At 38.9% G+C, this 24,200-nt stretch overlaps 1 protein-coding gene across 1 annotated transcript; it reads right to left on the bottom strand.

The window, feature by feature from the left end:
* Positions 1-864: 864 nt before the first annotated feature.
* On the bottom strand, positions 865-24,200 carry C7 (complement C7). Its single transcript, XM_041472478.1, has 18 exons — positions 24,046-24,200; positions 23,689-23,744; positions 22,919-22,991; positions 21,840-21,981; positions 20,897-21,038; positions 19,987-20,125; positions 19,183-19,305; positions 17,792-18,035; positions 16,959-17,072; positions 16,363-16,529; positions 15,117-15,345; positions 14,401-14,572; positions 13,949-14,036; positions 12,581-12,713; positions 11,817-12,008; positions 9,455-9,551; positions 4,265-4,449; positions 865-2,324 (listed from the first exon to the last, which is right to left on the bottom strand). Exons 1-18 carry the CDS (start codon positions 24,049-24,051, stop codon positions 2,137-2,139), a joined length of 2,490 nt encoding a protein of 829 aa, XP_041328412.1. The 5' UTR covers positions 24,052-24,200; the 3' UTR covers positions 865-2,136.

The following is a 24,200-nucleotide window of genomic DNA, read 5'->3' as shown; positions in this document are numbered from 1 at the left end:
GCAGATCCTTACTGGACACCTTCAGTCTAGCAGCAGGAGAGAAAGTGAGGAGCCCACAGAGAAGGAGCTGACTGGACTTAGAAGTAGGAGAGGAAAAGATGGAGTGGGTAATTAGAAAGAAAAAGGAGAGAGAAAAAGTATTCAGATGGGTCAGATAAACAGTGAGCTGTCAGGGACCACATGAAACATCTGAAAGACAGCCTTCATTAATATTTTGGCTGCCTTATCTCAGACTAATTTATTTTATAGACATGGAGAGCTGCTCCTGCTGATGTATTGAGATGATTATCTGGCAACTTTATTGTTTTTTGAAACAGACATTCTCAATGTTTCTTGAGGCTCTGTGCTGGTTTTCCACATTTCCCTGTGTTTGAAGACATGAATCACCAAGTCATTATATCTCTGTGCTATCTATCAGGAAATTTCCAGGTAATTTTTTTTCTTGCCTTGAGCAGATATGGAAGCTATTGCTATCCAGCAGACTCATGGTCCAACCACATTTTGTGCTAAATGCCACAAGAAAAAGGTTAGAAATTGTGGACAAGAGACTTGAGAGTAATCGAGTAAGCAAACATCTGGGTGCTCTACAAACTACTACTTACTACTCCAGAGCAAATTATGAAGACAAAACAGCTGACTAAATTTATTTGGATTTTATTCTACTTATTTTCATCTGTATGCTATTCGCAAAAATTTATTATTTGCTCATGAAGAAAAAATAACCAAAATCCACAACCTAATATTATTTTCCAGACAGCAGGAAAAGGTTATAAGCGTCAGGAAGTCCTTTCAGTTAGTGTGTGGCAACCTTCCCCTCCAGCATGGGTACCCCCACAAAAGAGAGTCTCCAAGGAAAGCCACTCCTGTTCTGGCTAACTGTTTATTGTGAGCATTAAAGAAAGTAAAGCTTTATCCAGCTGAGGGTAAGGTTTATGCAAGGAAACTACTGGTAGAAACACGATAAACAAGAGAGATGTTTAATCTTACTATATTACTGATAGTAAGAAATAAAATGCATTGCTTTGAAAGCATACATACATATCATACATGCTGATAGTACTGTACTTGGTTGAATATCCACTTGCTATCCCGCCCTTTGTCCTTGTTTGCATCCAAGAATAGTCAGAAGGAATGGGACTGTCATTATGGGTACCTGAAGGGACTTGAAATATGTAAGCAAAGTTGTCATGGTCCAGCTATGCCAGAGAGAATGCTTAGCTCTGTAAAGAAAGAGGGTGGGAGACTTCTTTTATTCAGGAATAGTCTTTGAAGATTATCCAGTGGTATCTCCAAGGGGATTGAATGCAGAATGTCTTCAGTGCTGTAAAGATGTGTTTTCCCTAATAGTTGCCTTTGAGAAAGTTTTGCTAAGGCAGAAGGCCTCTGTGCAATCATCAGTAAGGAAACCAGCCTTGGCACGAACATAAATGCATGTGACAAATGGAACTGAGTTACCTGTGCTTACAAGTGTAGCTCATTACAATAATAATAATGACAACGTAAAATGGTGACTTTTCATGAAGTGGTTCTGTGTATAAGAAGCTGCAAGCATAGATGTATTCTCATTTTTGTGGCTTTACTATTAATGCACATCGTTTTGATGTTTGAGTGCATCAGGCTCAAGAACACATTCAGTTCTGTGCAGACTGTTTGCTCAACTGAGTAGCGCATGGTGGAAAGAAGCTGCTTTATTAAAAGAGAAGGATCATACCTCTTACTCTGTAAAGCTTGGTCTGTATGTTTTGCTAATCTAAATCAACTCAGTGCAAGCATATATTTGTGTGGCTTTAAGAAAAACATATTGACAATGTCAGACATGGTAATCCATCACTATAATACCTACTTTGGCAATCACACTTCAGCAGTACTTTTTAATTCTGATGGAAATATGAAGTAAATCCACCAGTGGTAAGGCTGGTGCCTAAGCAAGAGCTCTGTTGTGAGCAGCCGTGGCAAGTGCATCTCAGTCTAACAAAGAGCCTCAGGCCTTGATTCAGAGCTGACCAGATGCACTGTCTCATCAGCTGTGGCGCATTTCACAGCAGAGCTGACATTTGGCAGAGCAAGGTTCAAAGTATGTCCTGATCAAAAGCTGACACATTTTGACATATCCTCCAGCAATAAGCATAACATATCTTATTTACTCTGCGTGTCACAGGGCCTTATGCTGACAAGGGTGACAGTCTCCCCCCGGCACCTGAGCAGCCCAACCTCGCACTCGGTCATGGTCCGACGGGCAGCAGAGCCGCTCACTTCAGCACAGACCTGGGCACCTCCCTCCTCACACAGCCCATCTTCATCACAAACACAGGTGTTGGATGGCACTAAGCAAAAGCACAGAGGAAAAACACTCAGTATAGCAAGCAAGTCACCAAAAACATTTCTAGGAAATCTATAAGACTGAAAGCAATTTTCTGGAGGGTGGTCAGCTTTCACAAGAAAGACATGGACCTGTTGGAGCAGGATCAGAGGAAACCACAAAAATTATCAGAGGGCTGGAGCACCTCTCCTACACAGACTGGCTGAGAGATTTGCCATTGTTCAGCCTGGAGAAGAGAGGGCTTTGGGGAGACATTATAGCACCTTCCAGTACCTAAAGGGGGCTTATAAGAAAGACAGGGATAGACATTTTAATAGGGACTGCAATTCTAAGACAAGGGATAATGGTTTTAATCTAAAGGAGACCATATTCAGACTAGATATGAAGAAGAAGGATGAAGGTGGTGAAACACAGGACCAAGTTGGTCAGAGAGATGGTTAAGGCCCAATCCCTGGAAACATTCAAGACCATGTTGGACAGGGCTCTAAGCAGTCTGGTCTAGTTTAAGAGATCCTGGGTGATTGCAAGGGAGTTGGACTAGAGGATCTATACAGGTCCCTTACAACCCAAAGTTTCCTGTCATTCTTTCCTTAACCTAATTCCCTAATTCTTTCAGTAACATTAGCTGATATTCAGGCTCAGTGAAAAAACTAGAAGTGGAAACAAATTGTGCACTGCTAGGGCTTCCTCTGCTTGGAGAGGCTGATCTGCTTGTGGAAAAATTTACCCAACATGTCTCAGATGCAGTACTCAAAGTTTTCTCTGATGTTACTTCTTGAACTGGTCCATGTATCTACTACTCTAGAGCTTAGATAACTTGTAAGATGAGAGATCTGTCTTTGGACGCTAATCAACTGGTCATGCAAACCCTTACCACTGGTATCTATACTTTCATACAGACAGTTTCATGAAGATCAAAGGATCTACTCCTATAAATAAATGTGTGTAGCTGTGTCAGTGACATTCAGGTAAGAAGATTCCACCCGATATTTATTTTTCATTTTTTCATAACTGTGTCTTCTATTTTTTTTTCCAGTGTTGTATGCAATTTTTTTGCCTGTGTTTTTCTTTGCTGAAGCTCCAGACAGTTTTGACTTTGTTGTTGTTATTATTTTTGTCTGTTCAACCCTGCTAGACAAAACAGATTAACTCTTACCTAGTAATCCTTTTCCTTTTCAAATTATGACAATAATCATGCCTCTAGCTTGGGCACTTCTAAAACCCTAATTTATTAGTTCATATTTCCATTCCTGGCAACCCTTCATTAAATGCAATGTAGCATAAGACACTCAGGGAAAATAAATCAGGGATTTGAAAACTTCCACTGCAGACTGATTACAAAAACCAGGAACTATTTCCTCTGAGGGAAGAGACCTCACCTTTAATCATTATACAAGAAACTGGGGATAGACAGTGAGCAAACTGTACAAACCTACAACAGTATCTGGCTTTCCCAGCTAGCATACAATAAGACTTTTAATTCCTAACCACAGGATCCTGCTGGTGAGACTGCTTGGCAAATTTCAGGAGAGGATGAGTTACTCCCATGGGGAGTAAGGATTCCTGCAATTGCTGTTTTAAGGAATCTGAGCAGGTAGATACAGTGAAAAAGAGTACGGCAGGGGTTTCACCCAGAGGAGAAAGTGGGCCAAAAGGATGATTCACTTAACAGGGACTAGGAATAAGCTTTTCCTGTACATAGTACATTTTGTTACAATATCCTTTAGGGTTCTCTTTCTGTGGTGGAAGACCCCTGCCCTGTTTGGATACCAAACACTTGGCTAATGGTTTGAGCCAGCTTAGCAGTGCCTGGTGCTTCTGGGAGGGACTGCAGATGCTGTACCAGGACAGACCAAGTGCCCAACTACTAATGTGTAATTGGGAATAAAGATTTCCTTTTGGTCATATGAACAATTTTGCTTACAGTTCTGAAGAATCTCTTACCATTGCATTTTTCCCATGAACGGCATGATCCACAAGGTATTTCAGCTGCCTGGGGTACTTTGCAGTTTTCTACATTAGTCAGAGAGTATTTTCTGCCCATGCACTCCAGGGCATGCATCTTGCAAACAGTTAAAGGTGTGTTTCTCTTGGTTCTTTGATCTGTAGCGCAAGTGTCCAGGGAAGGACTGAAAACAAAAGCAGGAATTGCATTATTTAAATGTGCTTTATCTTGGTAATTCTTAGAAAGAGCTGAGGGACTGGAAAACATTCAGAGTCTAGTTACAACTTCTCCGTTCATTTAAGTACCTCCTAAGAGTACAGCAAAGAACTCAAGACAGACATACAGACAGTCCAAACCTCCTCCTTTTCCACAGCATGCTGTACCTCAGCAGAGTCAAGATTGTCCCATCTGAAGGACAGGGATATTACCATCCTTTTGCCATTGACCTCAGCAGCAGTAACAGAAGAGTTTAGTCAAAAATATTTCAGATCTCAATTATTCTCTAATTTATGACACATGCATGAACATAAGTACACATACAGAAAACATTTCTTGTATGGCATATACAAACATGCACATACAATATTTTATAAATATTTCTTAATTTTAATATATTTTAAGATTTTTATTCTGCTGTCTTTTAAAATGCTCAGCTTTTGCTAAATAATACCTTATAATCAACCATGAGAAACTAAAGATATTTCTGGAAATACACATACATCTCCACAGAAATTTAAAGAAAAAAAATTACTCAGAAAAATTGCCTACTTCTTGAAATGTGGGTAGAGCTTTAACACCCACATAAATGAGCTTTTAAAACCGGTAATAACAATTCCTGGGCAACCTTAAATGGTGTTTGCTTTGGGGACAGTTCCAGGAAGTTGCCACCATTTGTGTTTCATGCTCCAAGTGTAGGAGGAGAGTAAAAAACCCTTCCATTACTTCAATTCCAGGAAGTTGTCATTATTTGTGTTTCATGTTCCAAGTGTAGGAGGGGAGGAAAAAAACCCCTTTCCATTACTTCTGAGTTTTAATCTTGAACTCCTAGCTTCTCCACTTGTTCTCAATGCAATCAGCAGTATTTGTGTGGAATGAACAAAAGAGTGGCTATCCAGAGCAGAGCATGCCTGTGCTCTCCTGGATGCAGTTAACAGCCACGGGTAAGGGACTTCACAGGGTACCAGAGAGCAGAGATAGGCTCCCAGGGGATGGAGAGCTTTGAAATTCAGACCCAATGCCTAATTTTCAGCACAGCTCCTCATTTTAAGCTCACAAACACTTCCACTGAAACTTTTGGTGTCTAATAGACCGGTTCTGAACATCAAGCTCAGCTAAACAGGTGCTTGGTGGGGAGAAGAGACTGATGAGGTACAAGTAAATGGCCCTAATGAGGAACAGGCAAATGGCCCTAATAATCTTCATGAGGGTGACTGAAGGGAAGGGGAGAGAATGCCTGTAGGAGGAGGGAAGAGAAAAGTCTAGTAAGAATGCAAGTTTTGCAAGAATGCAAGTTTTGCCAGAATGCAAAACTTGCTGACTTAATGGTCGGGCATTAAGGTAACTTTTCTGGTTTGGTTTTTGGGGTTTTTTTGGGTTGTTTTTTTTTTTCCCCTGTGTATTAGGAAGTGGATATTGATCTATAAATAAGGCACTGAGGAAAAGAGCCTTCTCCAAGCTTTGGGAATGGTTCTTCAGAAGATGACTTTGAAGGCTTGTGGAAGAGCTGGCTTTACAAAAATTTTAAAATACCTGTAACATAGTGCATCTTTAAGGTACTTAAAATATAGCATGGGGTTCATTAGCTGAGCCTGAAAAGTTTGGTGCATCTGCCTGTGACCAAATATTTTTATGAACTGTATTATATCTTCTACTTAGGTTGTTAGCATGCTCAACCACAGGTTGAGGTCCCTTAACTGCTGTGCTGGGTCAAAATGACAGCTACTAAATCCCTAGTAAAGTTTGCTGCACGAATTTTCCTTAATCCTCTATTGTTAATATAAAGAATGAGGTTAACACTCTTGTTCTGAGGCACAAGAGAAGAGACCAAGGGATATATAGCAACAGGTACCTGATAAAGGAAACAGGTGCACTTGTATGCATTGTACTGTTTGGTCATCTGGCTGCACAGTCTCTAAGACAGTGGAGCCCTGATTTTTATATGAAAGCTATCTTTACAGACAGAAGTATAGCTCCCTGTTTATAGATCATCTTAGAGAACAAAGTGTGTTCCAGGGGAAGCAATTGTATTTAATCTGTAATTAAATTTTTTGTTATATTTTAAAATTTTCAGATGTCTTCTTTACTTGCCTAAATGATAAATCTCAATATTTGAGTCTTAAGGTCAAAATCTGGCAGAGAAGGCAGCTTAATTTACCTAAAAATATTAAGAACAGACCTCTGCACTAATCTGTCTGCTTTGTACCATTTTAGAAACACCCACAAGAGGAAAGGGAGCTGATTTAACCAGCTGCCAAAGTTTGAACCCAGGAGTTCAGGGACCATGTTGCCAAACTCTCACTAGAGTTCAATGCCTCATGCTGTCTTGAGAGTGATTTACGTATTTGCTATAGCTGGGTCAGCAGAAGAAAGACAGTGGCAATCAACATATTAAGATGCATAAGAAAAAGAATGGAGAATCTTCACTCATAAGAGAAATTAATAATTTGCACTCACTGCTGAGAAAGGATATTTCCCAAGGCTGGGAATATTACATCATTGCAATAAAAATTTTTAGAAGCAAGAAACATTCCTTGTCTAAAGTGAATGTGGGAAATTCAATACTTTTTACCTTAAAAAAATAAGGTTAAGGATAAGAACAATATTTTACTAAAGCACATATTGTGAGAAATTAAGTAATATCTATCGCTACCTTTCACCTGCAATAAGAGGTAGGAAACTTTTGGTGAAAAATTCATCTTGCTGGGAATGATTTTAACTTCCTGGAATTACATTTGAGATGAGAAGTTTTAATGTAACACAGTCCAAGAACTCTCAGGAGTGACATAGATGTTTTGCAAACAAATTTGAAAAAAAAAAAAAGAGGGGATAGTACTTAAAAATTGTAAAATCTCATGTTTCACTGTGGAGATAGCTCCTAGATATGGGAGGCTGAGGTTCCATCTGTATTAACACACCATGCTCTGGCCCCTTCCATATGTTAGGGACAATTTTCAGAGTAGCTGGTGTCCCTCTTTGCCCCAGAAGATGGGGACTACATCAGAACTGGAATGGTCTCTCATCCTGGTCACTCCTGAGCTGTGCCTGGGAATTATACAGGAACTGGCCCTTGTCAAAGGTCTACCACGAACTGCTATAGCAATTTAGATGCTCTGTTACCTAGAGATCATTCCCTTGCTCTCACTGATGAGGACAGATGTAGCCTAAGGCACTCTACCACGAGGGACAAATTACCAGCCTGTTCTAGGGTTCCTGTGCTGTTATGGGCAGTCTCTGTAGCTAGTCTCTTGGAAAGTGAATGGATGGTCTGAAAAAAAAAGAGGTCTGAAAGTACGGTGTTCCTGAATTACCACATGAACTCTTCTTGCTCCACTCTTCAGAGAAGAGGCTACTGCTGAAAGTCACTGCCAAAACAAAGCAAGTTAATTCTGCTCTCTGAGGAAAGATCGGACCAAGATCTGCTTGCATGCTTTACTCCTACGGCTTTATAACAGACTGGAAGATTAGTCTGCTTTGACAGCTGATGATTTATCTCTCTATCATTAGATGCATTATTTCAAGACAGTGAAATGATGGCATAAGGTAACAAAAATGACTGTTATCTATATTCTTGCCATTTTTAACATAATTATAAAAAATAGAAACAGGCAAGTAGTAGATTAATTACAAATGAAGCTTCAAAGTGTAGCTAAATGTAATTCATTTAATCGCCAAGGTTACTGTGACTCTGCCCAAGGCCTTCCCTAGATCTGACTCCCCTGTATTCTGTGTAACTGAGCTCAACACATACTTAAACCAGAAAAGGAGTTGCTGATCCTTTTAAATAACTGTTGAGAGAAAAGAGCAGGACCAGATTACTTGAAGCATTTAGGTGTTTAAGGATAGGAATAACATTAGATTGCAGAGTTATTACAAACATGGCAATTACCTTTGCACACAGGACAATGGCCTTTGACCCTAGGGAACTACCCAGCGGATCTGCATCTGAACTAAGCTCACCAATTTTAATTTTGAGATGTTCAGAGCGCTAATCTTGTCTTAAAATCAGAGTCATCATGCAGAGCACACTTGGTCTATGTGCCTGATGAGAAGTACACATGCTCCGCTAAAAGTTCTACCTTGAAATCACTTGAAACATCTTCACAGTTTCTTCCTCCTACTACACATAGGTAAGACATATTTGGTCTGTTGTCCTGAAGCTTCCAAACTACGCAACTCAGTCATATAAATCTGGCCAGATTTCATATCTAGAGCCCATGCCCACTATATAGGAGCGACTTGATAGGAGACGTCATCCAGTCTATGCAAACCAGCCCAAATGTTGGACTGCTAAACTCATTGGCACATCTGTTCAGCAGGGCCATTTGGTCTCAGGTGTCTTCTTCTTATTCCTCCATTTTCATTCTCTTCCTTTTGTGTCTCTCAAAGAACTGAGAGACTTACTAATTTCCTTACATTATTTCTTCTGCATTGCTTATTGCAGAATATAGGCTTAGATTAAACAGGAAACAGCAAACACTAATCTGCAAGTTATGAAGTCAGGAAAAGTGACATGACTGGCCTGTGAAAACTGCTGTGTAAATGTGAGATGAAATTAGATTACTGTGCCTTTCATAACCCTCTAGTCTCACAGCAGTGAAAAGAAATATGCTTTATTCCACTAGCTTATTTCTTTGATGGTTTGTATCCCAAGGGCCTCTGTTCTAACTTTTCCTCAATCTTCTAAATCTTGAAAATATAATTTTATTTTTTTCCATCTGCTTCACAGATCAAGCAAAATTATGCCTTAACTTTCTGTCATCCAACCAAATTCCAGCACTGCTAAAACCCACTTATAGTTCTGACAAGGCACGTAAGTGATGAAGAGGACACTGATTGAGGTGTAAAGCAAACCAAGTATGTCTCTGCCTCATGCAAGTAATATTCTCCTCTATCACAGACTGAAAACTTTATGAATTTAATTGGTCTTGAATAAAGTGAGAATCTAATTGCCAAATTGAGCCTGGACTTACCCACACTCATAGGGCATTTTGCACACACATTGTGACTGATATACTTTCTCCCATGGCTGACATTTAGTCTCTGTCACTTCTGTTTTCACACTGGGCACTGAAGTAGAAGAACACACAGATATTAAGGGTCAGAAAAACAAGATCTGCTGTGAAATTATCAGTTGAGTTTAAAAGGCACTGAATTATTATAATAATGACACAAAGTCACGTCCTACATGGTCATTAAAAGTGTCTACTGCAGGGAAGTAATCAACAGTATGAAAAAGATAGGATACACTTTGCAAAGTTACTGTTCAGTAATTTATCCATGGGTCACCAGCCAGATGGAAAGAGAGAGGTACTATGTTAAAACTTAAACATCCATCTCATTTCTGCAGCAGTTATTTGTTTTTGTTAAATTTAGCACCGCTGAATCATAGCTGGGAACAGTTTTGTCATTGGGTTTCAGAATTATTGACTTCACTGTTGTCACTAGAAAAGCTAAGGATCCAAAACCCTATGTGAACCCAAATACCTTTATACACTGATGGCAATGAAAATTACAGTCCTCAGTATGTACCAACATTTAAAATAAAAATAGTAGTAATTATTAGGGAATTTTCATGATTGCAGGTGTACCATTCTTTAAGTAGAGAGTTGTACTCCAAATTTTGCTAAACATTTCTCTGTAACATGTTAACAGCAAGACTTTGCTAACTCCGTATAGACACAGTTTCCAAGGAGGTTTTATCCTGATTTTTTTTTCAGATCGCGTGTCTGCTAACATGAAAGTTTAGTACTACAGATTGCCTTTCCTAAAAAAAACCTCCCTTACAGGTTGACTTGCTAAGCAAAACAGACCAATTACCAGAGAAGAAGAAAAAAAAATAAAAGAAAAAGTAAGAATTTCAGTGCATTATGATACAGACAGCAAGCATAACCCTGTCTTCCTGCAGAGAGGAAATTTTCACCAAAAAACACTGCATTTTCTTTATCCCCTGGGTAGTTGGTTGCATAGTGACTAAGCATTCCCATCCAAACAGATGTACGCCACTGTGTCTGTGAATACTTATCTTCATAATTTTTACCCTTCTTATCTCATACTCCTTGAGTCTTTAACTGTTATTAATCCAATTGTTATTCTTTATTTTTTTAGCTTTTATACTAATATAATGCTTCCACACAACCAAACACAAGCTGTTTTTCTTTCTGATGGAAGTATTTGACACTTTCCAATTATTGCTGGAATTTGAGAACATGATGTTAGCAAAAAAAAAAAAAAAAAAGAAAAAAAAAGAAAAGAAAATCAGTCACTAGTCACTGAGGCTAAGCCTAAGTAACTGGTAACAGAACAGCAGTTCAGCACTGCTGCTCTGGCACTTCAGCAGCAGCAAGTAATTTATGTACAGCTATGCTATTCCTTCAGAAATCACTACACTTCCTGTTGATGTGTTTATGACAGCAGATGACTTACACCAGGAATCCCACAGGACTGCTGCCTTTTGAAGTCTAAGCCTGACTGTCACCTTCCTCTTTCTGCAGCTGAGGCAACGTCAGCAGCATTGGCTGATAAGGAGAGGACAGAAAAAAATGTAGATGTGCCTAGTTTCCTGCAGCAGTGCCTGTTGTCCCCAGTCAGGGTTCTCCCCAGATGAATATCTGGGACCTCAGGTGAAGATGTGGCACACTTGAAGCACAAGCTGCTTGGGTGCCTCTGTGTCACTGATCAGCATCACAGCAGTGCTCAAGAGAAATTCTTGTCTGTCTTCCATGGCTGGAAAAGATGACTTAGAGCTGCTTGAAGCTATAGCCTCTTTCCCTTTCTGCCACTGCCTGCCCTTATCAAACTAGAGCTTAAACAGCATGAACTTAAAGCAGCATTTTCCCATTGCTTCCAGTTCCTGGATATTTACTTCATATCAGCTGTCTGACTGCCAGATCAGCAAAAGCAGTCACCCAGCCCTGTCTTCTTCTTTCACAAGAGGCTCTGGTGCACTGAACAGCTTCAGATAGAAAAACTCTAAGGTATAGTTCATATGATGGTTGTGTTATACAATGTGTGAAAAATGAAACATATTTGGGTGGCAGAATAGACAGCATAAATCCTAGGCAATGTCTTAAAATAGTTAGTGACAACACTCGATAGCAACAGGGGAGTGGGAAGCAAAAAGCCTTAACAAAACTTCAATGAAATGCCTTCAGGCATCTTGTTTGAACAGACCACAGAAAACACGCCCTCATGTTTTCTGTGCTTCTTGCTGGTAATGTAAGTATGGCTTCTCTATCACTATATATACAGCAACAGCTCTGTATATATCTAAACTACATAATGCTTAGTTGGAAAGAAACTCCTGAATTGTACTTGAGGACTGCAGGGGCTTACCTGGTCTCTTGCACTGGATAGTCTTCATATCAGGAGACCACTTGAGGCTGGGCTCACACAAAATGGAGTGTGCCCCTTCCAAGTGCATGCCGTGTGGACAAGACAGAGTTATTCTCTCACCAATCTCGTACACAGGTTTCCATGGCTCTCCTTGCAAACCCCCCTCCAGCTCAGGCAGGAGACAAGCGGTTTCTGTGGATGGAAGCATTTGAGACAGCCACAGTCATTCCGTGGATTGCATAAAGCAGTCATGCATTTTATTTTCTCAAAAATTCCTTAAAAATTGAATGGTGAGGTTAGCTGACTTTCCTGTAGAAACCTATCAGTCAGGATATTAACTCATCACACCAGACAAACATGAAAAAATAGGGACACATGGACAATGTATTCTCCTACTGCCTGCAGGTGCAGCCCTAGCTGTATGAGGGCTTCTCTCTCCTTAGGACCCATGTTTCTGTTGGCAGTTCCCACTAGGCAACAGCTTCCTAGTAAGAGGGATATCACACATACGGGACCCTGGAAGAACATGTCCTGGTACACACAGGGATGGCCTTAAAACTAGATTTTATGGGTGTGTTTCTAATCCAGCATTATAATATCTGGATTCACTCTAGAAGTCAATTTAGACCTGATTACATCTAGGGAATTGGGAAATACAGGTGTGTCTTTTCCCCCCATTGTAGCTGGAAAGCAGATGCTCTGAGATGTTCCATTGGAATTCAGAAATGCAGCTGTAGCTCAAAACAAGAATCAGTTAGACATACCCTGGCAATATCTCTCTCCAACTTGCCACTGTAAATTACTGCGACACTTAGCAACAGGATCACCAACAAGAGAATATCCATGTTTGCATGCATAAACAATGTTTTTCCCAACTGGGTATGAGTTTTCAGCATTCTGAAAGAAAATGAACAGGTGATATTTTGGATTTAAAATACAAGAACTACCAGCAGCACTCTTTGATTCCGGAATGCAGTAGCTGAGGACAGTGAGAAGTAGTATTGCTACTCTACAACAGAGTGATGAGAGAGTCTGGAATACTGGGGGCAATCCTGGTTATCAAGTCTCTAAATGTGATCAAAAGGGATATGGAACAGTGCTCTCCTGATGGTGTGTAAACAAACTGCAAATATGGCTGTTATCAAACATTAGCGGGGCAGGATAAGATCTTGAACAGTCTTGGCCTAGAGGGAGATCAGTGGAAACTACATGGTTTTGCCAATTTTTAGGATGGAATGTTATCAGCTTTCTAAAGGTTAACAGGGACTTGAAGACACAGGTTTTTTTCTCATTTTATATTACACTGTCTTCTAAGGAGAGATCTCATGAAAAACTGAGAACTACTCCATGAATTGCAGGTCTTACCTTTAGTTTGTGAACCAAAAATATCAATGTAGGAGACAGCTATTGATTGCAAAAAAAAAAAAAAAATCACTAGCAAAAGAAGGAGGGCAAGATTTTGGATCTTGCTGTAAGTTGCAGTTGTGCAGAGGCAACTAATGAATTTTAAACTAATCCTTTTATCTATTTATTGAGCAAAGAGACTTATGACAGCCTGATAACATGAAGAAGGCATAATCCATTCCTCCAAGAGTGGAATTAGTCCCCCTTGTCAAATAGGCCTAAGCTATGGTGAGCCAAGTACTTTGCCAGGTCTTCATTTCATTTTTCATCACCAGAAAAAGCAGAATAGTGAGTTACAGAAGGAAGATTCCTAAAATCTTTTTATGAATTCGTTATAGACTTCCTGAATGACTGAGCATTTTTCTCTCTAGTTTGTTGTGATTTTGTATGTAATCCACATGGCTCAGTAAATTTTTAATACATATATGGAATAAAGGACAAGTGGATGACTTTTCTGTGTAGTTACCATGGTCCAGAGAAGCAAAGATCTTGCTCTGGTTTTGAGGGTGGGGCTTTTTTGTTTTTATCTAACTTTTAGTTTGAATAATTTTGGATACTGTCATGCAAACTTCAGACAGTGAAAAATGCTGCAAGAGTGGCTATTCACTAGGTCAGATACTAAGCTTGCCAACAGAAATACAAATTTGCAAGTGAACATCTATATTAACTGTAGAAAAGACATTGCAGGCAGGGACAGAACAGATAACAGAGCAATAGAAGTAACTCACTTGAACAAATCCATTTTCTAAGAGAGGAGGAGGTGAACAAAACTCTGTAGGATTTATGGATAAATCAAAACAGTGTGGTTCAATCAAGCTACGAAGCAAACAAAAGTACAGTTTAGTTTGAATTTAGTTTTCTTTCCTTTCAAAGTGCTACACTCCTCAGTGAAGCCCATTTTCAAGACTTATGCCTACATTTACATCATGATTATATTGAAATCAGGCACTTCCAGGCTGTCCAAGAGAGTGGTAAATAGAATGCTATCAAGTTTACTGGCTCTTACCCCATTTTCTAGCCTTATCTTCTATGACATTTACAGCTTCTGAATTTAATTTTCTTTCAACTTAAATATTAAAGCTCAGTAAGTGATCTCCTTGAATTCAATAGTTTATGCACCCTTCTGAAACAAATTTTTAAATCTTTCAGCAGTTGTCTCCAAGTATTTTTTATTACTTACCGAAGATGCTGCAACTCTTCATCTTCGCATGCTTTTCTTTCATGCTGGTCTCCCAGGCAAGCCTTCCCACCACCACGTGGGGAGGGATTGTTGCAGGTTCTACTCCTTGATTTCCTTCCCCCTGAACAAGGACTCCAGGAAGACCAGCAGCTCCAGTGTCCATCAACAACGCCTGTGCAACATTTGGAAGTATTTGGTTTAATGTGATAACTGCTCTATTTAAAGCATTCCCTCTGAGAGGTTTTAATGGCACAGGCTGCTCAAAGGTAGTGATGGCTCCAACTGAGCCCTTACAGAAAATTCCAGATTGTAATAATCTAATCTGCCATCTTTACCCAGCTTTGACATAGGTATAATTCCACAGATGCTATCTATTACCAGCATCTGAGAGAACATAAAACCAGCTTCCAGCTACTACTAAGTATAAAATGAAAAAGGAATTTTTTTTAAGTAATTGATAATTAGTTTAGGATATGTAATTACTTATAGGTGGTTGCATTGAGCAGTTAGTATTGTCCACTATATTTAATGCTAATAATAAAACCAGCTCACAAAGATTCAGGTTTGGCATGACCCTCCTCATGCCGTTTGTTTGCAGTGATGTCTCAGCCTAGCAGCCACTGCATGGGTGTGCAGTGGGACAGACAGACTCTGGCTGGAAGCAGCAGAGCACATTTTGACACTTCTAAATTCTCAAAGGTTTAAAGGGTGCTGACCTGGCTGATCTTGCACGAGAGTTCCCAGCTCACAAGCCGCTCCAAAGGTGTAAGGCTTGCAGTAACACACACATTGTGTTCCTTCCACAGCTGCCTCACCACCATTCTGGCAAGGCTGACATTTGCAGGGATCATTTTCAGCCATATATTCTTCAATGGCTTGTTTTAGATAGTACTTTTTGACTGAGGAGCAGGGCACTTCCTTTACCAGCTCATATAATGGTGTTAGCTACACACAGTAGGAAAATATGCATATTAAATAGTTATTACTGTAATATAAGAGTTTATAAACACATTTCATCATGCAAAATAATTTGTGACATATGCTTCTGCACATGGAAGTTAGCACATTAGATGCTCTAATTTGCTAATTAGCTAAAATCTTATGTTAGTATTTAATATTAGCATTTTTATGAAAAGCCAGTCCTGCTTAAAAGCATCCATTAAAGCTACTGGTATATCAGTCATGTTTAAACACATTTGAGCTGTGAGAATGCAAGTGAGATAAAAGGATAAAAGTACAACACAGACCACCACTGAACTTGAATTCTTGAATTTTCACCCAGATATTCCCAGCATAAAAAAATAAAGACATTTAGAGAGCTCACTATGGCATTTCATTGAACAGTGATCAAAGGTAACAGAAATTGAAACTATTTTGCCTTTAAACTGATTACTTTATGATATTATATGCTTTTACATTTAGCCGAAATCTTGCCAACAGAAATATTTGGGGGTTATACCATTCTTGAGTATGTGGGCAGTTCCCAAAAAGGACATAGACAATGCAACAGGGAATAGGGCCACCATGCCCAGCTCTGAAGTGTCTGACTTGGAGAATCTCCAGTTATGCTAAACTTCTGGATTCAAAGTGAAGGAGGAGAAGTAAAAGAAGTTGGCAAGTGAAGTGGAAGCCACACAGACATGCTCATATGCATTTTGGGAAAGGGACTATCTCAAATTGGGTCTTTCTCCAATGCTAACATGACCTTCTATTCCTAACCAGAACTCAATACTTAAGTCACTGAAGGCTGGTATTGAGTTGTCAATAGACTTAGATTTGTGTTGCACCTGATCATATTAGCTTCACAGCATTTTCTTCCTGAGCATTTTCCTTTTTTACAAAAGTGATTGAAAACAAAATGAGTGTAGATCATGGCATGATTAATCACCAGCTGTAGCTTCCTAATTTCTCCCCTTGAGGTGATCCCATCTGCTCACCTCTGCTTCAGGAAGATAGCCTTACCTTTTTTTTAATTACTCTGGGATAGTCTGTCACTGATGCAGCCCACAAAGTGTACATCCGACTGTTCCCAGCAGGATTATCCAGGTCTAGATAACTAAGGCCAGCAACAGCACCTGGGCTTCCTCCTTCTATGTAAGGGTCTCCTTTAATTTTATTGCCAGTGCTTCCTGTGGATTCAGGATGGGAAATACATAAAATGTAGACGTTGCTATGTTTACAAATGGAAATAGAAACAATACACACAGAAACTTTGCTAGCAAGTAGTGAAAGGGCTCACTGGTGCAGTTCAACCACCTGTGCCTGGATCAAGAGCTCCTACACTGATCATATACCACATATAGGTGGTATCTGTTTTTCCAGGTGTCTTGACAGCTCAAACTCAGGTTGTTCAGAAAAATGGTATTTTCTGGGAAAGCATTAGCAATAACTGACAAGTGCCAGAGAGCTTTTTAAACCAGACACTTGATGTCTGGGTTTAGCATATTAGGACAGAATTCATCAAAGTTATCAACACCTGCTCCTCATTTTGACAGCTATTTAGGATGAGATGAGAGATGGATACATGACAACTGTGTGAGTCACCACTGAACATTCACCTGAAGAAGTCAGTAGCAGTTCATCCAGTTTGGTGCATTCCTTCTTACGCTTTTTCACAATGAGTGCATTCCAGCCTGATGAGGTACACTTGTACAAATCTGTTATGCTGACACCTGCAGATAATCCATCCATTAATAATACTGTACACAGAAAGTGTGTTGGATTAATTTCCGAGTTTTCCACTGGCTAGAGAGGTCATGATCTCTCTTTATAAGAGATCATAAAGCTTATCATCCATAAGCTTTAGCAATGTGTGGATCTTCCCACTAACACAAATGCTAGCTGGTTACCTCCTTGTTCACTACACTTAAACTAGGAGGTTACTAACTAGCATTTGTGTGCTGTGGGGAAGATCCACACATTGCTAAATCTAATGGATGAATGCTCAGAGGTGTGAGGTGTATCTGGGAAGAGTTTACAGTATCATTTATTTTCTCACCTCAGCTCCAACTGATTTTCATTATAGGTGCCATTCTGGTGTTTGCTCTGTAACTTTTTCTGCTCTACACAGTTTTACCATCCTTGATCTCCAAGTAACCTTTAAACTTTAACCTTGTTTGAGAGTTATATTCAAGTTCAGCCTGAGATGTCCTAAACTGACTCTAATTTTTTTTATATATGCCCAGAGCACTACAGGTCACAAACATGTGGTCTAGAACTAAATGTGGCTTGAGCACATGTTTTAGTCTTCTTTCTTTTGACCATGAAGAGAATGTAGTAACTTGTTGAAGCCTGTTACTTGATTTTAGACATTAGCTGGAAAAACATACATATAATTTTTTATTCTTGATTACTGACTTTGCTTTCTGCAACAAACACTCTAGTACTCTACCTTCTGCTTTCATTTTGTCAGTATCCATATAAAAAATAACTTTGTAGTGTCCTCCTAGAGACCCAGAGTGTAAGAAGTGTGTCCCAAAATGTTCAATAAGTCTTCGGTAGATGCTGTACTCGTAGATAACTGGAAGGTTGAACAGTTCCTTCCAGAAAGACTCCGCAAGGGTGAGAAAGTCTGGGCGGTTGTTAATAAACTGAGCAACTTCCACAGTGTTCTCAACAACCATCAGCTGCTTACTCTGGGGGAAGGAAAAGCCATCAGTCATGCTCCATGTGACTATCAGAGTGGCTTCTAATAGCCAGATGGCACACACATTCTATTGGCAACTAACCAACAACTTTATAGAGCTGTTAGATATGTCTAAGCAACACAGTAAATACAAAAAGAACACCCTGAAGTAATGAAATATGGTTGGGTCTTTATTTATAATTGCTGCAACATCTTTTTCCTCCTGTGTACTAGAAAACTAGGATAAGGACAAGTGAGATCTCACTCTTCAAAAATAATGATGGCTTCCAGACTCAGAAGCCTGGCAGAAGAAGGTTAACAAACTTTGTCTGAAAGCAAACCACAGGCAGTACATTTGTTCTTTGCACCCTGTTTTGACTAGGTAAGGCTTTTGTTGTAAGGGGCTCTAGCCATTTGGAGGATGCTGCTTAATTATAAAATCCAATATGCCTCTACAATAGTGTTCACTTTAGACTCTCAAAGTTGCTTTTGAACTTAGTTATGCTGAGTCTCAAAATATGTCATTGCTAGTGTCAGCTTGGGGGCCATAAGCTGCATACATTTGTTACTTGATTTTATTTTCTCTAAAATAGAGATTGTACTTCATAATTGAAAATTACTCTCAAATTATTTATCTAATGCTCCTTTTAAAATAAGTTAAAGACATAAGCACTGTGACCTTCTGGCTGTTGAAGACACCAGATTTCTCTCTTAATGGAGTTCTACTAATGGAAAATGCATTATAAAATAAGTTAATTTTAACCACAAAGTATTTCAATCTTTTTGCTCCACTATACTGACCAAGATGTAGCAGAAAAAAGGGGACAATAAACCACTTGAAAAAAAGAAAAAGATAAATCAATTATGAGAAGAAGCCAATGATTTCTTCCTTAAATAGGGAGAAAAACACATAGTAAATAAATAAATTACTACTAAATAGTAGTACAGAGGAAGTAGAAAGAGCAGCCAACTCCTCTGGATTGATAAGCAAACCAGGGATCTCTTTCTGCAGGTTTTATGGGATATTTACTGTCATGCACTTTGTGACAAAAATGTCTTTATAAAACAAGCATTTTCATCTCACTACAAAAACACATGAATAAAATAATGAAAATATTTATGCAAAATACTAAGCTACAGGGACAAGTTATACATACCTTTTGCAGATTTTTATTCTCTGTCTGCTTGTATTTGTTTGAATTTTCATACTGCTCTACGTGTTTCATATAAGACCAGGTACTGTTGAAAAACTCATAACTAAAATCATTTTGAACTTTAACCTAGAAGGTAAAAGATAGACATCTGTATAAAGAACTTCATGTCAGATTTAAATACTGTAATGTATAGAGTAGAGCAAGGCCTTTCCAATGCAAAACAGGCTGATGTATTTTTCAGACTGAATCCATTCTAGATTTCATAAAAAGTATTGCACACTATTGGAAAAGCATGGAAATGCATTCATTCTATATCTATCTATCTATCTATCTATCTATCTATCTATCTATCTATCTATGTATTTACGCTATGCAGTAAAGTATATTATGAATTGTTTGGCCTGCTTCTGATAAATGTGAGACAAACCAAATCATTGAGACTAACTTCAAACAAAATATTTCTGGAAGATCTACATAAAGCATGCCAAAGCTCTGTATTTCACCTTCCAAAAACACTTCTTAGGGTGATTCAGGTCACTGCTTATGCTAAGGAGATTAGCTTTACATTCAGTCTGACTGTGAGAGACTTAGAAATCACATCTAAAAATTAACTATTTTTTTCCTTTTATTTTAACAAGATACACATCAATTTATATTTCAAAATAATAAGCAACTGCAGAGAGGGTACAGGTGTCAGTGGGCTGTGTTTAAGGAAGCGTAGATGCCAAAGGCTCCTGCAAGCTTTGCATCATTCTCCCAGTTTTAATCCTGACTGTAAATACAAAGCTATTCTTAATGGAAACATACCTGAAAATTATAAGCAAGAACACTTTCACTCAGCCTGTAGTATTCTCTCCTATCGCCGCTGAAGACCTTTCTGCATTGCCCTCCAAAGCTTTTTGTATGAATGACTCTTCCCTTAGTCTCACCAGTAATAATATCAAAGCTACAAGAAGAAAAAAAAATGTCATTAAGACAGAGACAAAAATTACAGAGCCATTATAACTCAGTGCGGTATCTGCAAATCATGATCACAGGCTGATTTAACCACTGGGTTATCATCTGATAGACTTTTATACATGCAGAACTGCAGTATGCATAGCATGTTACAGCATAAAGGGAAATGTTGGTCTTGATTTGTCAACAATTTAAAAATTAACACGTCATTATCTCTATAGATTAAGACATTTATATCTATCTCAACTGATTTTAAGTTTTATTGTTTGTACAATTACTGCAACACAGGAACAACAGGGCATTCATTCCAAAATGCGGGGGGGGGAGGGGGTTTATTATATTTGAGGTGTAGCATAAAAAGTGATAAATCAACACCAAAGAAACTTAAAACTATTTTGCCAGGTTGCAGTTCAGATGTAGAAAGAGAAATCTGTTTGGATCTAGAGTGCTAAATTCAACAGCAGTGAACAAAAAGAATGAATATTGGCTCATTTTTCCCATGCTGAAGATCATGTGTTACTAGAGGAAATTTGATTTAATATCTAGTAGCTGTCTTTCAATGGCAGTGCTTCAGGTCAAAGAACCTGTACATCCTGCACTGAACCACTGGCATGGTGGAAGCAGTGGTACTGAACATTTTTGCATATGGCATGTTTTACCATAAGCCCAGAAAACCTATCTGTACACCCAGAGTTTGCAAATACATCAAAATATAAGTGCATTTGGTACCAGTACTACTGAACCTGGCACAGAACATTACCCTGCTCCTGTAAGTTCTGAATTCAGAGGTGTTTTGTCAATATCACATACAGTTTTCCTCTCTTCACATTGATCTTCATCTGCGCCATCATCCTCACAGTCCTGATCGCCATTGCACACTAGGGATCTGCTAATGCACTGACCTAAATCAGGACAAACATGCATGGAGAAAGAAGTGTTTGTTAGTTTAAAAATAGATCACCTAAAATCAAAGCAGAAGTCCTATTAATCTACTGCATTAATAAGCTTATTCACTCCCATGACGAACAGACTGTGCCCATGAGGGCTTGGGAAGCATTAAATGTAGACATAAAGAAATAGTGCATAGCACACTCAAGACAGCCATAGCCATTCAAGGCTTATGATATATCAGTGAAACAGTTGACTTCTAGAGCTGCTTCCTAAGCTTTCACCCTTTGACCCAAATCCCTTTGGTGATTAACTGTGTTTGTCTCCATAGTAGCACCAAAACATGTTTATCACGGTCCTCTGTGATAAATATCTACCTATGAGATAATGTGCTCCTCTGTGAAGATAATGGGAGACGCTTGGATACATTTTATGGAGTATTAGTTTCCATGATTCAGGTCATTTCATATTTGGAAATAGCCTAGAACAGCTGCAAGACATCAGTGTAAGGTTGCATTCCTTAACTACCCCTTTATAATGAAATAATCTGTTCTCTGTGGCAAGAAAGTAAGGCAGAATGAGTTAGAGAGGGTACTGGGGCTACAGCATGTTATCTTCAATGCTCTGCAATACTCCAGATTAAATTAAAAGCATGAATAGTCAAGGCTGGAAAAAGGAAACATTCACCCAAGTCAAATTCATCTGTAGATCAAGAACACTGCAAATACATTGCCCATTTACTGAATTTGAAAGATAACAAGGTTATTTTCTTAACTTCATTAGTAGAAAATATTGAAAATGGTCTTGGATGGTACCTGAGAAACACCTGAACCGATCACCACAGCCATCTTCTGTTGGGCATCCCCTTGTGGGGGTGCAGGGTCTTGTTTCAAAGGTGTGCCCAGAGCAGGGGTTTCCTCCATACTGGCCATAAACTGCCACTGTCCGTCTCCTAATCTGAATGCAAATCAAAGGATATCTTAGAAAATACAAATGCAAAGACAGAACAGTTTGCTACTGTGAAGACAGTGCTACTAGTCTAGACATTCACTATTTTTTCTGAGAACAGCCAACCTGGTATTACCACCATATGGTAGCAAACTCTCAAGTTAATAGAAAGACAACACTTTTGTCTCTAATGTCTTCAGCCTGATGCATGAGCTTGGCTTGGTTTGTTCAAAAATCTAATATGTAACTGAAGTCAAGAGAACGCTGCTAGGAAATTTAAGTGGGTTTTTTTTTACATTTTTAATAGGAGTAACCATGCGTGATATGAATTTGTTAATGTTTTTTCAAGGTAAACAACATCATTAAGGAAGTTGATAAAATCTTACATCCAGTGGGCTAGTTTTCGTTTTTAAAAAAAGTAAGTACTGTCTCATTGCACATCTTTAATTTTGACTAATCCCTCCTTAACTGGTGAAACATCAAAGTTAATGAGAAAGAAAATCAAATGCAAGTGTCTTGCACATCTATAGAGTTGCAGTGTAAAAATCACCAACTTATTTTCATTGAAGGTAACACTTTGCAACCAAGTTTTCTTCCCTTTTCATGATGCCACTAATGAAAAATCAGTGGAGTTGGTACAAACCAGCATCAGTGGAGGAACATCTATGTGTACCAGACAGCTCAGCTGAGCTTTTTGAAACTATCACCAAAATAGAAAGAGCACAAATTGTTTTACAACATGAACATCATAGCTTTGAAAGGAAACATTGGGACAGACGGAGGATTTTTCTTCTTAGTTCTTTGCTTTTTGGTCTTCTTGTTCTGCTGGAGATTTTGTCTGAGAATCTGATTTGGGGGTTTAATGTTAGAGTGGCTTCCTAATTACTAGGGGGAAAAGTATATGCTAATGAGGTTATGAATACAAAAAAGATGTGTCCATCTATACCTGTTTTTGAGTACAGCCATTGCACTCGGACCAAGGGCCAAAAGAATTCCAGCGGCAATGGATTAGAGAAGGGCTGCTCCAGTATTGGTTTTTGCATTGAAAAAACAAACAAACAAAAACCAAACAAAACACAACAAAATAAAAACAATAACAGAAAACCCCACCCACCCCCAAAAAACAAAACAAACAAAAGAAAAGAGAGAGGAAAATCATCAGGGATTTCCATCCATAAGCATGAGTGCAAAACTTTCCTAAAAGGCAAAGCAAACCTTCAATAATAATTAGGGGTATGACCAGGTTTACTATAAAACCACTTGGATTTGCTTTTCATGTGTAACAATTAATTCAGTCCCAGCTTGGCCTTTCCAATCATTGGAAAGAAGAAACTAGACACATTCACCTAGCCTAAAGATCAGCAACAAAACAAACTGCCAATTTCCATGGGAGGTTTTGGGGGTGCAACTTGTCCCTGGTACTGAGGCTGGCATGGGGTAAGCTGCGCTGTGTTTCACAGACATGGGCTGCTGTGCCTCACACCATCACTGTGTACCCTCTTCCCCAAGGATGGCTGACTTCTCTGGGTAGAAGTTAAAGGACACCATAATGCCTCACGGTTGCTGTCACCGGTGGCAGTGTCAGAGCTGACACCAAACAGTGTGTATTTCTCCCAGGAAATATACCTGATGACCCCTTGAAATCCTGCCTCACATCATGCACCACAATTACACATGCTTAACTTTCAGCATGTATTTCATTAAACAAATATTCACCTGGAAAAAATGGGAAAGAAGCCTGAAATTTCCAGCAATAGAAAAATCCTCAGCACCTGAAAAGAAAAAGGAAGTAAAAGCAAACTTACTTTGCTTTTCTACTTTTTCCTTCCTTTTTTAGGTCATGCAGTTCTGCAAAGTTTCTGCAATCTATACACTAGTCAGCTTAAGAAATAAAAGGAAAATGTCACACAGATTTCTCAGCTTTGTTGTGCAAGCTTGATTTTAAATTTTCTTCTTTCTTGCAATGCTGTCCAATTACTTTTTTCAGCTAACTATTTCTCCATATAAATTAATATTTCATTGCACTTTCCATATTCACTTCATCAGTACAGATTAAGTAAGCAATTTTCTTACCTTCATGTTAGATAAAATACTCAGATATACAGCAATTACCAGGGAAAATGCACTTCTAGCATTTTCAATTTGGAAGCCAAAGGAGTCAGTCAGTCTGTCTTTTGCCGTTCATCTCTTCTCATTCTGCCTTGCTACCCTGCTTTTCTTTCCCTAAA

This window comes from Pyrgilauda ruficollis, unplaced genomic scaffold (genome assembly GCF_017590135.1).
Source record: "Pyrgilauda ruficollis isolate IOZ18807 unplaced genomic scaffold, ASM1759013v1 scaffold108, whole genome shotgun sequence".
In the NCBI taxonomy this organism is placed as follows: Eukaryota; Metazoa; Chordata; class Aves; order Passeriformes; family Passeridae; genus Pyrgilauda; species Pyrgilauda ruficollis.
The sequence above is the reverse complement of the archived record's forward strand: the minus strand, read 5'-3'. Positions and strand labels throughout refer to the sequence as shown.

Bases quoted from the DNA above. Each gene is read 5' to 3' on its own strand.
- C7 (XM_041472478.1), bottom strand. The intron at 14,037-14,400 runs GTAAGTAATAAA...TTTGCTTCGTAG, and splicing joins GAAGAGTTGCAGCATCTTCG to CTTGATTGAACCACACTGTT. The intron at 12,009-12,580 runs GTATGTCTAACT...TTCCATCCACAG, and splicing joins TGGAGAGAGATATTGCCAGG to AAACCGCTTGTCTCCTGCCT.